The sequence below is a fragment of the Amyelois transitella genome, chromosome 6 (genome assembly GCF_032362555.1).
Source record: "Amyelois transitella isolate CPQ chromosome 6, ilAmyTran1.1, whole genome shotgun sequence".
Taxonomy (NCBI): Eukaryota; Metazoa; Arthropoda; class Insecta; order Lepidoptera; family Pyralidae; genus Amyelois; species Amyelois transitella.
In genome coordinates, this window is record NC_083509.1 from 6,381,879 (window position 1) to 6,396,388 (window position 14,510).

Sequence of the window (14,510 nt, forward strand, 5' to 3'; positions counted from 1 at the left end):
GGTGCTCTCGTGACGTTTAAACTGATATTTTGCCTTCATTTCCGCTGGAAATATTCAAAGTTTATATGAATAGTGGAGGCTTTACAGATATTAAATTCAGGAGTTACAGTTCAATATAGGGTCTGTAAGAGTGAGTACTTTGGCTCTAGTTTTATGCATTTGTTTCGTGTTTTCGTATTATTTAAAATCGTTTTATATTTTAAGGAGAGTTTATTCTTTTATCAGTTAAAACAAATATATTTTTTTTTATTTAAATAGTACATGTATGAAGTAAAATAAGACATGAAATATTTAATTTCACGAGCGCAAGTAGATATTTAAATCTTTCACTTGAGTATTCGGCTGGGAGATAAAAAATATTTTTATATCTCTTGCCTTGGAGGTCCAGGTCTAGAAATGATTGGTAACCACAACCACTACAAACTCCTAACAAATAGGGCATCTATTTAGTATTTATACATTGAATTCGAAATTTTATAAAGATAATCAGTAAACCCGTTTAAAATTATGTCTTTTATAACTATGTGCTATTTCTTCTATGCGATAAAGATATTTCAAACAAACAAAGATAGCCAAAGCATTACCATTTCATTAATGAAATAAAATTGTAACCGACCATATAGCATGAAAGTCTGAGCTTGTGGCGTCGTCACAAAAATAGACAAAAATATGTACACAAAAATGTAATGTACATGCGTAACACCTAGCCTGGCGGATGACTTTACTTTTGTCGTTAACGGTCTAACTCGAGACAACGCTCAGAGCAATTTATCTCAAAAGTGATTCTATATACTTCAAACTTTATATAGCTGTATAAAAAAAATCTCGAGTCACGATGTATGTCACTGATATTCCCAAACGTATTACTTTAATTAGGACATTTCCACTAAACACTGCGACGTATGGCTTGGATAGCTGGTCCACACTCCAAATCTTATTCTTCCTAAATTTAAGAGCTTACTCTTGTCCGTGGAGTTAAGTGGAGCTTCCTCCATTCATCTCATTTTCCTGTTAATTTTTTTACTTACTGGTATGTTGTAACTACATATTACTTTTTGCAAAATATTTTATTCTTGGTCTTCCTCTCTTTCTATTATTTTTTCCTTCTACCATAGTTTTAAAAAATTCGTCATATTGGATTAAATGACCATTCCATCTATTTTCTATCGTTTGGTTCATAAAATGGTTCTTTCTTCTCTTACTCTAAATAACACTTCTTCGTTTGTGACTTTTTTCATTTAACTTATTTTCTCCATTCTTCTCCAGCACTACATCTCAAATGCTTCTGTCCTACTGTCTCATTGTCCACGCTTCGCATCCATTTAAGGCAATGCTCCAAATGTTTGTTATATTAGTTGATTTTTTACTCTTTTACTTATGTTTGAGCAAAACAAATCTTTCCTTTCCTTGGAAAGTAGTAGGTAGTAAAGTAGTTTTGCTATTGTTAGTCTCTTATTAATATCCTGTGAGCATCTTGATTTTCATGAATGAATTTGTTTATTATTTGATTTTAGTCGTCGTTTTTTTGTAATTGTAAGTGTTTTTGTTTTGTTCGTATTTATTTTTAACTTATGCTGTTAAAATGTAGTATTCATGCTTTGAATTAACATTTCTAAATCTTCTGACTGAACCCAAAAAGTGATTTTCACAGATTTATTTGGATTGATTATCATAATTTAAAAACTGGTTTATACAAATTCTTCCCCCCATTTATGTAATATCTAAATTTATTATTAACATACTACATCTGTGGCGACATCACTAAAGTCAATCATAGCAAAGAAAATGACGCGCTCAGCCGATAACAGCGAAGAGTCTAAATCGCGAAAACAAAGATTTCACGGATTGGAGCATAAATACAACCTCCGACTCGACATCCTCGGAGCCGCGGCTCCCCAAGCATAACACATAGCCTGGCGGAACATCTTCCCTTTAGTGGCGGTCGAGCCTAATCATTGCTCCGTCGTTAACATAATATGTAACAGTTAATCACATCAGATTGATTAGGAACACACACATTAATTTTATTCGTTTTAACTGTTCTGTATTAAACATTTAATCGTGTCCGATGTATCCAACTTATATTGTATTGCAAGATCAAATAACATCCTCGGATTGGTCACGCACGTTACACAATAAACACGTCCCTTCCCTATTAAACTCCGTCATGACTATACATCGAAGTTACATTCAAAGTCCAAAATTTCTAATATAACCTCAGACAGAAATAACTATATGGTTTACCATTTATTCCATACTTAGACTTTAATGAATGGAGAGAATCAATTAAAAATCACGCCTCATAAAAAAATATTTGCATAAAATATCAAAGCTATGTACAAATTTATCTTAACTTACACAAGCTTAAAGTTGGACTTGGCTCTTTCTATGTGTCTTAAATATTTTCCCGTAAGTAAAAAATAGATTACTCATATTCGTCTTAGGTCAATTGAAAATTCTTTTACTTATTTCCTTTGACAAAAATGATGGTAAGAAACAAAGAGTTGCTGTTATTAGAGAGGTCAAGAGTACCCGAAACTGCCGAGATTGCATGAAAAGTTATAAATGTGGATGAAGCGAAGTACATATGCAGAGATCGTGGCAAGTGGAAGGATGTAGTCTCTGCCTACCCCTCCGGGAAAGAGGCGTGAATTTATGTATGTATGTTATTAGAGAATTGTTCTGATGACGGCCTGCTCAAGTAGAAGCAATCTTAGTTGAACACAATATACTAATTTCAATTGACAGCTTATAGAAATAGGTATAGTCTCCTACGAGTAGGTATATTACGAAAAAGCACAAGAGCAAAACTAATACCAATGGTTAATACCTATACAAAAACACCTATACACAGATTGACATAAGGACAATGTAAGTTTTAAACTTGTGTTAAGGATACTCAACAAATATGATCGAAGTGTAAAAGAAATATTGCTCAGTCAGAGCGCTGCTTATCTTTTTGAATAAAAGGTATCTTAAGCTACGTCGGTACCCGTTGCTTTCTCCGCATTATTTGCAATTTGAGAAGGCTATATTTGATTTCTAAATATCTAGCTTAATTTATATGAGACTGAATTTTGTCGCTTCGCTATTGCTCCAAGAGTAAAATAATTTTATTCTTCAAGTTGATTGAACAAATACAATTTAAAATTCCGTTTAAGTCTCTTTGTAAGTGAAAAGCATGTCACTTACAAAGAGCCTTTAACTTCACTTATTAATCAAATGCCTACTTCATTTGTAGTAAAAGTCGCTACTCCTAGTCGCAACGAATTCATTTAAATTATAGCCTCCGTTTCACTTGACTTCAAAAAATAAGTTTGCATAAATTTCTAGCATAAAATTTGACCAGAATATAGTTTTTGTTTGATGCTGGTATTATCAGTATTTATAAACTTTACTAACTATATTCTCAATAGATCCCTCTTCATATAAATCAATAACCAATATACAATATAATACTTTCTCTTCGACTTAAAACTCATAAATGTTTCAACGTAGTTATAAATCTTTTCGAATCTGACATTTTAAAGCTCATATAACATTTGATTATTTATAAGTTTAACCGATAAACATAATACGGCCACACATTCATAGCCTATAAATATTTTTGTGGCGTATGTTTGGCGGTCTAATTCAGTAATGGCAGCAGATTGATTTCGACTGAAGTGCCAAAGATAGCCTATTTTGAGCGATCGCTTTGGGTTCTCCAATTTGATAGCCCAATTAATTTATTGATTTCGATGTTTTTTAATCACAGTAACGACTACGGAAGAACAAATTTCTTAGGGATTCAATCACAAATTGGGTCATCAAATCGAAATCAATTTTATTAGTTCTTAGGTACCTTTTAATTGTTTAAATAAATTAGGTACACAAAAGATAGGAAAGTAAGCAGGTATATCTATGGAATAACTTTTATGATGTCATTCTTTTTCAGATTTATATTATGGAATGTCAAGATATTTATGAAAACAGAATTTATCCTGAAGTTTTGTACCTGTTTATCAATATATGAAAAAAAAGTCCAATCAGACTTACGAGTATACGCGAATAGAAACTTAACATGTAATTGTAATGGCAATAGTAGTGGCAATGAACTCTACCACGACTCCAAAGTCATCCCTGGCTAAGCTTGTTCTTTACCCAAAACCAAAACCTTTTAAAGTAATGGTTCTCGGACAATCTGGAGTCGGCAAGTCGGGTATGTATTCATGGCAAGTACTCGTATGCCCGATACCATTTCTGAATTTCTAAAAAAATATTCTAGTTTCCATGCAACGTAATTAACGTAAAAGTAGTTATAATTAGATTTAAGTTATGTGACGTCAATAAGTGATACCTTGTATCCAATTTTGAAAATAAATCTATTCTATTCTATTACTCTCATTTTTGATGGATTTTATAGAAAATGAATGAAACTTTTAACCTTATACTATATGCATATATCAAGCATAGAAAGACAGATCGCTAGTCTTCTAATTCAGTTTGTATTTCAGCACTTGTAGTAAGATTTATTACAAGACGTTTTATCGGAGACTACGACCCCAATTTGGAAAAAATATACGCATTTCAGACTGTAATTGACAACGAGATGGTTTATTTTGAAATATTAGACTCTGCGGGCGAATCACATGTGAGTAATTGTCAATTATTGTATTAGCTATGTGTTTTGATTTTTTATACAATGTAGGTACTATTGATTCTTTATTGTTCTCAAAAAAATACACAAAATCAAAATGGACTTTAAAAACAAAATAAAAGAATACCATTAATTAAAAGCTAAGAATTCCCTTATAATATTGTTTGCAGATTGCAGTGCATACATCGATAGTGATGATAAACTTTATGTTTTTCTTGAGGTGGATAAGGCTTTCCAAAATCTTCTTTTTATGAAAAATAACAAGCTGGTTATTTATTACAAGTTATCGAGGACAATCAATTTCAATAATCACAAATGTGCTTTATATATAAGATTGTCTTTTTATATTTAGATAGAGTAAGTACTTACCCATACCCATAAATGTTTAATGAGTTTTCTTAGGAAAGCGAGTATGCGAACTTGGAAAGCAACATTCGGTGGGCGGAGGCTTTTATTCTCATGTATTCAGTAACGGACAAATGCTCCTTCGACGAATGCCATCGGCTCAAATTTCTCATCAACTATAACAAAAGGCGGCGAAGGCTCTCTTCTTCGATAAAGGTTTGTTTTTACTTTATTGTATAAGTATGAAGAATAACTAAATTATAAAATCACATACCTCTCTTACACTTTTACCCCTAACGCCTTACCTTTAGTGAATCTTGCTTGAAATAGATATTGTTTCTTTTAAATTCATATTACATGCCCTTACGTTTATCTCTTACAAGATTGTCGCAAGCCACCAGAGCTTTTCCTTCTTTTTATTTTTCATTACACTGTAGATATAACAAATACACTTTGTATCGGAGTTAATAACATTAGTGGTGAGATCCCTATTTTATTTATTAGTTTGCACACTGTACAGATCAAGATAAATTGAACGTGATAAATAAAACAATTACGCAAAACGTGAGTTGCATTCTACATACTGTTTTGCGATCACTTGCTAGATACCTTTTAATTGAATTAATGTCATGTCTATTAGATTTTTTTACTTGATATTAAATCAATACCAAAGATTGACCAAATGTGTACATTCAAGCTTCAAACAGGTAAATAATGAATACCATTTGAGTTAAGCTCGGTAGTGAATTTTATAAATGCTTTGGTTCAGGATTTTTCTTTTGTTCGCTTCTTTGGAAACCTTTATCCTTACTAAACGGTAGAGTAAAGATACCTTATATTACAAAGATGAATGAAGAATTATATTAGTTCACTAATTTTTGTTGATGGATACGCTCGAGAACATTATCGTCTATCGTCATATTTAAACTGATTTTTTTTTCCGGGATAAAAACTGATCAGGCAAATAGATAACTTGTCGCGAATAACTGAAAAAGAAACAAAGACACATTTTTGTACTAATTTTGCTGTGTGAAAATAATAAATATCTTTATCACCATAATACAAAAGTGTTCAACTCTATTCCGATCGTGACACGTCATATCGGTTCCGTAGATACCTACATCTCTTTTTCCTTCTGGCGTTAGTCCCGGTTACATCCTCACTCCTCAAGAGAGGAGTCCGGGGTGCGATTTTTGGTATGCGTACTTTTTCTTCTTAGAGTTAACTTTTGTCAGTGTAGTTAGAGCGTCCTTCATTCATTTCTTTTATCCTTAAATAATCCTTACAGGATTACAATATGTTCAGTCAGTTGTCCTGAGCTTCGTCGTCAAAGCGCAGCCCTGATTGCCTCTTTGTTTGATTGCAGGACGGCCCGCCGGAGACACCAGTGGTGTTGGTGGGCAACAAGGCGGACCAAGCCGGCGACCGCATGGTGTCCACAGAAGAAGGCCAGCGGCGCAGCAAGGAGATTGGCTGCGTCTGCTTCCACGAGATCTCCGTTAGGGAAAGCATTGATCAGGTGCCCTGTTTTCCTAAGTATTTATTTGATTTACTGTTGCATTGAAATTTCAATAATACAATGTACCTACCTGAAACCTAAGAATGACTTGTTTATATTTATATAAACGAAAAAGTTTTAATTAAGGAACCCGTCAAACGAATATCTAAGAGAAATAGTTTCACCTCAGTGTTCCGCCATATTCAGTGGGCGTCTGATGTTAATATGTCACAAGTTAAATTTGACCTACTTACTCAAACTTTACAAGATATGTAAATCGGATGGCGGTTGACATGTGTAAATTCTGCTAGAGCATCACCCCTTAATGTACGTAGAAGTAGCTATTTTGTACGTATTCCTCCCAAAATTTATTACTAATGGCATTTCTAGGCTACCTACAAGCACCGTTTTCTTCCTCCTGGCTTCTCACCACTCTGGAGAGGAGGCCAGGGTAAGCCCTTGACCATGGCTCCTAGATTGGGTGATTCAGGTTTTTACACGAAGCGAAGCAACCTTTGCAGGGGAACCTAACCTGTATTGGATAAATGGTTGCACACCTAGTTGCCTGAGTGTGCCGGTTGCCTCACGATGTTTTCCCTCTCCGTAAGAGCATCGGTTAGTATTCAAACTAATGTACATAAATTTGAAAATAGTCATTGGTACACGGCCGCAGTGGGATTCGAACCGGCGCGGCGCCTTTATGCGCAACACATGTTTAACCGGGTACCTTACCGATTCGACCGCCGACGCTCTTGAATGTACGTTTAAGTACCATAACATACAAAAATTAAGGAGGTTAACTCATAATCAGGATCAGGACAACCATATTACCAAAGCATTAATATTTAAAAGTTATATTTACTTTTCAAAAAATCCGTTTTATTTCTCAACGCGTGACGTTAGCGTGTTTGGGTAATAGTACTCGTAGTAGGTATTTACCTATTAGGTATCTCATCTGCTTCGCTGGTTTTACTCCCGTAATTCCCACAGGAACACAAAATTGACCTATCAACAACTAGCTGGTAACATGTTTTATAATTAAAAGGAGTGGCATTGTTTCGGTGTAAACCGGCCAGGCGTGAAGACTTTAGACAGGTGATTTTATCACTGGAAATTTTCCACAACAAAACATCGTTTAATTACGAGAAACTTTCTTATTTACGGTAAATTTCCTCACATGTAGCAGCCAAGTACTTAGTCTAAAAAAGGTATGGTTTCAGACATCCACCATAACCACTAAAAAGATAGGTGGTATCAAAAATTTGTGTAGCTATTGCTGTTTTTATGATATAAATCTATACTAATATTATAAAGCTGAAGAGTTTGTTTTGTTTGTTTGTTTGTTTGTTTGTTTGTTTAAACGCGCTAATCTCAGAAACTACTGAACCGATTTGAATAATTCTTTCACTTTTAGATAGTCTATTTATCGAGGAAGGCTATAGGCTATATTTTATCCCGGATTTCCTACGGAAAACGTCAACAATGCAGGTGAAAGTTGAATGAGTCGGCCATCTGCGAGCTTTCCACACGAACGCTGCGCAAACCAACAAAGATATAGTAAAACAATGTACTAAAGATGTGAAGTACTCATTTTTTGCCACAAAAAAGTCCGCGAGAGCATATATCTATCTCTTAACCCTTTACAGGACAGAATACTGAACTCAAATTACACAGGGTGACACTCCGGTTTTTCATACAAAAAATCACCACGTCTATAGCAGTACTTATTAAAATGACTACTAAAATATCAATATACGTCTGTAGCTACGGGCATACCCGCTGTACGGATACAACCACTGTTATTATAAATAGAAACTTAAACCAACAAGACGGTTAGTTAGCCTCAAAAGGGTCTGTTTCAGTATTTTCTGATGTATCAAATAAACTATCATCGTCGGTATCTTCCGGGGTCGACACATCCTCCAACAGTTTTTTGATTATTCTCTTCGTCTTTATTCATCTATGACAAAAAGTGAACTTGAGCAAATCACACAAATTGAGGTAGCCCCAAAGTAAGTTCGAGATTTGTGTAATGGCATTAGTATCGATACTATATTTTATAACAACATATGTACATATGAATCTTATAAGAATTAGTAAAATACTTACGTTTTCTGTCACAAATTTTTGCGACACTGACTTGATGTTTCAAAGAATGTTCTAGGCGAACTAAACGGCTATTGCCGTGGTGTCACTATATCAACTACTTTTTTGTGGTTCTACACGATGTAAATATGTATGTATTTTAGTTCTTAGATTTGACAGTAACAATGTTTGAATAACTTGTAGATAGACAGTAAATCTTGTTCTTTACAATGATAGTATGAACGTAGCACGGTGCCCACCGTAGCGCTCTTTACGCTTTTTTTTAAAACGACTGCGGTGCCCGGGCTGTCAACCTTCTAAGTTTTTAGCACACTGCTATAACCGTACTGTCCTGTAAAGTGTTAAGGTTTACTTACAATAACCACTTTTATGTTCATTTTTTAAGATTATTTTTTCATTATAAACATAAGTTATTTTGAAACCAATTTTCTTTAATTCAGTATTAATCCTTATCCAAATAAATATGTTTATTACTTTCGGTTTTCATGTAGACTAAAATTGCCATTTACAGTATATAAATCAGACGAATAGGTTTTGAGATATAGTCGTTATAAGCAATTTGCAGCGAAACATTTAATACGGCGAACCAGCGTTTTTTCTAATACGCGTGACCGCCTGACTATTTTAAAGTAAAGTAAAGTATCAGCCTGTAAGATCCCACTACTGGGCAAAGGCCTCTCATCTCACTATACGGTCTCCGTTCCGTCGCGGGTAATGATGTGGGCCAAGTCGTCGCCAAGTCGCATAACAATTAGCAGCTATAATTGATAAAGCCGAGGAGGATGTTTGCATAAATAAATATGATGCCCAAAATAACTATTCCACGCGGACGAAGTCGCGGGCACAGCTAGTTAGTACATAAAATTACGCCTCTTTTCCGGGGGAGTAGGCAGACACTACATGATCCCTGCAAACTTATTTTACTTCATTCACATTCATAACTCTTTTCATGCAAGCTCGTCGGTTTCGAGTACTCTCGACCTGATAAATAGGAAAATTGATCATAATAATAACCAGATAAATTGGTCTTTATATATTTTTAACACAAAATAAGTATATGCTAAAAGTTAACAAAATGGTGTGTAGGTAACATGAAATTGTATTTAATTTAATAGTGGTGGTGGTCTTCTTATCCTTAAACTTCTGCCAAAATGTTCTAAGTTGGGAAGTAAGGATCCATTCACACACCAACTTTTTATATCGTCCTTCAATCTTAGTTGTAACCTTGCTCTGGGTCGATTATGATGCCGTGGTTCCTCCAACCCAACAATCATTTGCATCATGATAACTCGTTTCAACCAACGCATTTCAACTTGAATTTAGCCAGTTTTATTCCGAGATTAGTGACTTTGATGCGGTCTACTTGTTGATTAAACATTTTTTCCATTGGTTTTTGCTTTTATAAGAGAAAAACGATCATGCACCGATCATAAAGTAGAGCTTTCTGTTAACAAAACAAAACAAAAATTAAAATAATCTTGAAGTTTCTTTGTTTAGGAACTTTTATTTTATTTGAAGTAAGAAATTTACAACAACATATGTTACAACTATACCTATTAGAATTATATTTTACGGTCATAAACTTATACAAACAAATACCTATAGAATTGACCCGTCTCCAGACTTTCCGATACAAGGATCAAACTACTTGTCAATACTTACTTAAATATGTACATCTATTCCGAAGAGCAATTTAACTTGGGAATTTGGCCAAACATTCGATTACAACTTGTTGTGCGTGACATATTCAATCGAGTTTAGATTACAAACTTTATAAATATTTTCATCAGCTCGTATAAAAATAGAAGCGGCGTAATAAGTAAAAAGTATGTTTTCGGCATTTATGAACCAATTAAAAAAAATGTTATTGCTTTGAAAAGAGTAGAGTGTCGGATTGGTCCCATAGAAATTTGGTTAAGGTCTGGTCATGGGGAACACGTCGAAAATCAATACGATAAGCTGTTTTTCTATGTATGTTAAGGCATATGTCTTGTATTTATAGTCCGATTTGAGAAATATTTTTGCATTTAAAAGAGTGTCCGTTCATTCGTGTCATTATAAATGTGGAAGATATTTTAGTGAACTCCTCAAAAATTTACAGAATAAGCTCTGCAGTTAGGTTAATAATGGTGAAGGTATATTGCAAAGGCTTCTTCTCATAAGGAGAATGAGACAAAGGCATGACCATTATACTCGTTTGTTTATCTCGGTGACTAGAAAAAGTCTATGCTATGCAATGCACTTATCCCGTAAAAGTAATCACACAAATAGGGTCAAATGTTTTTTTAAGAAAAAATTAAAAAGCGACTTCAAAGTACACTAAAAAGCTTAAAAATAATTAAAAATAAAATTTCAGTGATCCGTTGCTTACAAGTAATCCATCAATTTTACAATGCTCGTTTGTCTATTGATCCTTCCGCCTCGTCTAGAGCAGACTTTTAATGTTCTTATAAGTTTTTTATTTTTAGGCAAATATACGAAATACCAAAAGCTGTAGATGTTAAGTTTTCGTACGGCTTTCGCCGCCTGCCACATGGCAACTAGGTACGTTTACCTTTACATTCACTTCACTAGCATAACTAATGAGGAAATTTGCTTTCATCTAGGTGTGGGGAGTATTCCGTGATGCCCGCAGATTCTGGCGCGTGGGCAGCAAGTGGAGCCGCGGCCGGCCGGACGCCGACATCCACCCGGCCGCGTTGGGCCGGCCGCTCGCTCGCGCTGTCTCCGACACTGCCTCGGAGACTGTCTCCACTCCCTCGGCCACATTTGGTTTGTGTTTGCATCATAATAGTGACTGACTGATAAATTACTACTGACTGATTGATTAACTGATTGAGTTGTAGGCGATGGGCTTACAACCTGTCACTATTTGAATCTCAATGCCATCATTTAGCCATACAGCTGAAAGGTGGTTTTTCGGTATTTTAGACTGTTGGCTCTGTCTAATCCGCAAGAGATGTAGGTGTACCTATATACATGTATGTATGATTAACTATGCCCAAACCGCCGAGTCTACAGATTTGAAATTTGGCTTGTACTTGTACCTTGAGTGGTTTGTGGGTGCACAAAGCACTAGATGCATACTTTAGTAAAAAAAAATGAGACAAAATATCCAATTAGTTGTTATTATTCGAGGCCCCTTCGGATACTGCTTCACTGTTTCAGCACACTGTATATGTAAATTTGTGTGTGATTATATAGTGTTCAAATAGTTGTCCAATCATTAAAATAATAAAACTAATTATAAGTTTAATAAACGCGCCTATCACGAAGAAAAAGAGTTCAAGCTTAACGCCTACCGTGTAAGCTCATCTGATGTAAAACAAATGTATTACAGTACGTCGCTGGACCGAAGAAGAGTTAGAAGAGGAGGACGAAATCGGCATGGCTCGAAGCGACTCCACGTCGTCTTCTGGGAAGTCGGAGTGCCCGGAGGAATTCCGCGCCCGCGCCAGCACAGACTCCCGGTTGCCCCCGCGCCCCGCGAGACCTCGCCACCCGCAGCCCGGCAGACCCCTACCCACTTCTGTGCGAAGGATGAGCGTCGCAATGAAAGGAAATAACCCCAACACGTATTGAATTATTTTTCGTCATTTTATTTCATACTTAAAATGTTTTTTACTACGTGACGATGTTTCCAATAGTGAATAAGTATCTACTGGTCATGCGCAACTTTCGACACCCGCAGTCCAGTAGGCCTCAACTGAATTCTGTGCGGGCGGAAAAACAGCGTCGCCAACTGCAACTGCTGTCATGTAGGTAGTAAAGAGGTAAAAAATTACCAATGTAATCAAAGATATCACATAAATTTTGGTATTTCGATTTTTATAGTATAACCAGATATACAAACGTTCACTAAACACCCTATCCAAATTCACTACAAATTCGCTTTTATTAACTAGTCATAGAGCTCCATGCAGGGTAACATGATATGCGGTTGACTTTACCCTATTTTGGCGCAGCGAACTTTTATATTTTGCCCCAGAAATACGAAAAATCCAAAATAGGATGCAATGCCTCGATCGAGTGCTAAGTTTATTAGATACTCACTTCATTTTCTCAATTCCATCTTTTCGCATTCATGTCGCACGCAGTTCATGTTCATTGTGAATTTGGTAACGAGCTTCCAAAATAAAACGAATTACGTAATATAGAAAAGATAAATAGATTCATTTATACATATGTAAGTACCTACCGCGTATAAGTAAATATTTTATCAGAGTACATAACCGTTTATATCAAATCAATATTACATTTACGTTGTTGCTTGTAATAAAATTTTAAAAGCTTTTCCAAAGCTTTCACCTGTAAAGATAAAAGTGTTATTCGCTACATGAGGTAACTGAACTCTCTGTGAAATGAATTCGTTATGTTCGTGTAACTTGGGTAGTACTCGTATGTATATACCTAATGAAAACGCTGTGAAATCAAATGAAACAAATTTGTAAGTATATAATATACTTTGATTGCTTTCTTTACTTATACGCCGAAATACATTTTTCAATTATAATTAACCAAACAAGGTGTATTAAATTTTTGTAATCCCCTTGAAAAACCCCACAGTTCAAACCCGTAGTCCTCTGTTTACACTGGCTTCATCGCAGTCGGAAAAAAATTACATTACTGTTGTTTATATTCAAATTTTTGGATGGCCATTAAGCGAGGTGTGGGATCTTAATTTTGTTTTGAGGACCCAACGCTTAAGGGCTAAAGGGCTGTGTCTATCTAATGAGCCTATGCTATGGTATATTAAATGAATTTTACCGCCTGAAATATATTTTGCTTTAATAAATGTTACTTATAAAATTATTTTAACGATGTTTTAATTACATCCAAGAAAAATGTCTACCTACCTACAATCAGGATCTACTTCACAGGTCTATATAAATCTACACATATTAACTTCAGTATTTTAACAATTTAAGGCAGATTTCTAGATTGCTGTCATAAAAATTGTGCCGTGCAACCACCATGTGGTTCCCGGATTCACCTATTTTCCATTGATGTCGTAAAAGGGAACTAAGGGAATAGGTACATTCCTCTAGTGCAGCTTTCATTTTACCTAAGTCCCCTAAAAAAAGTAAGGTTCCCCTGCAAAGGTTGCGGAGCTTAAACCTTGTGATTAAAGAGAGATTTGTGCTTAATAGAATGAGGCTATATCAGACTCACGTTTTTGCGTACCAGCGAATGCAGTGTGTGCATAAAGGTGCAGTTATGTTGACTGAGTGCGTTAATTGTGTGTGTGAAGGGCAAGTTAACTAACTTAATTGTTACTTAATTTAATTGAAACTCTACAATTATGCAAACTAGGTATTTATCTTTATCATGCATGTGATCCCATGTAGTAAAAACTGCGAAATAAAATCTCGTATATCACTCATCTGCTCCGGTTCAAAATCACGGTCTCATGTTTATGGGATTCAAGTGTTCAAAAGGGAAATGGATATGGAAGTGATTTGATCGAAGGGCGCGACCCCTGTCCCTATATTAAGATTACCTTATAAGGAAAATAAGCGGAAAATAATTTCAACTAAGTGTGTAAAGTGGCCCTCGTATAAACCACCGTACCACCTGCGTAGGTATCCTAAACGTACTACCACTATTCTAAATTATAAAACGCACTTGTACCTTTTAACTATGTTGCCCATGTTATTATACATAGCTACAAAACCTACTAATTTCGGAGATCAGTGTCCTAAGTACCAAACCGTTCTTTTCGTTTATCAAAAAAAAATGTATAAATTATTTTTTTAATTAATATAATTCATCATTAAGTAGGTAAGTATCATTGTGGTAATTGGAAATACAGTCAGTCTCTGCCTACCTCTCTGAGAAAGAGGCGCGATTTTATGGATGCTCGAATTATATCTTCAATCTACATATATTGTCTATACTATAATTATAAAGAGAAAAGATTAA

General features: G+C 35.1%; 1 protein-coding gene across 1 annotated transcript; it reads left to right on the forward strand.

The window, feature by feature from the left end:
* Positions 1–13,267, forward strand: LOC106131194 (ras-related and estrogen-regulated growth inhibitor). Its single transcript, XM_013330204.2, has 7 exons — positions 1–130; positions 3,938–4,201; positions 4,497–4,633; positions 5,042–5,200; positions 6,351–6,503; positions 11,195–11,360; positions 11,929–13,267. Exons 2-7 carry the CDS (start codon positions 4,075–4,077, stop codon positions 12,168–12,170), a joined length of 984 nt encoding a protein of 327 aa, XP_013185658.1. The 5' UTR covers positions 1–130; positions 3,938–4,074; the 3' UTR covers positions 12,171–13,267.
* Positions 13,268–14,510: the final 1,243 nt, after the last annotated feature.

Bases quoted from the DNA above. Each gene is read 5' to 3' on its own strand.
- LOC106131194 (XM_013330204.2), top strand. From the start codon at position 4,075: ATGGCAATAGTAGTGGCAATGAACTCTACCACGACTCCAAAGTCATCC. The intron at 6,504-11,194 runs GTGCCCTGTTTT...GCTTTCATCTAG, and splicing joins TTAGGGAAAGCATTGATCAG to GTGTGGGGAGTATTCCGTGA. The intron at 11,361-11,928 runs GTTTGTGTTTGC...AATGTATTACAG, and splicing joins CACTCCCTCGGCCACATTTG to TACGTCGCTGGACCGAAGAA.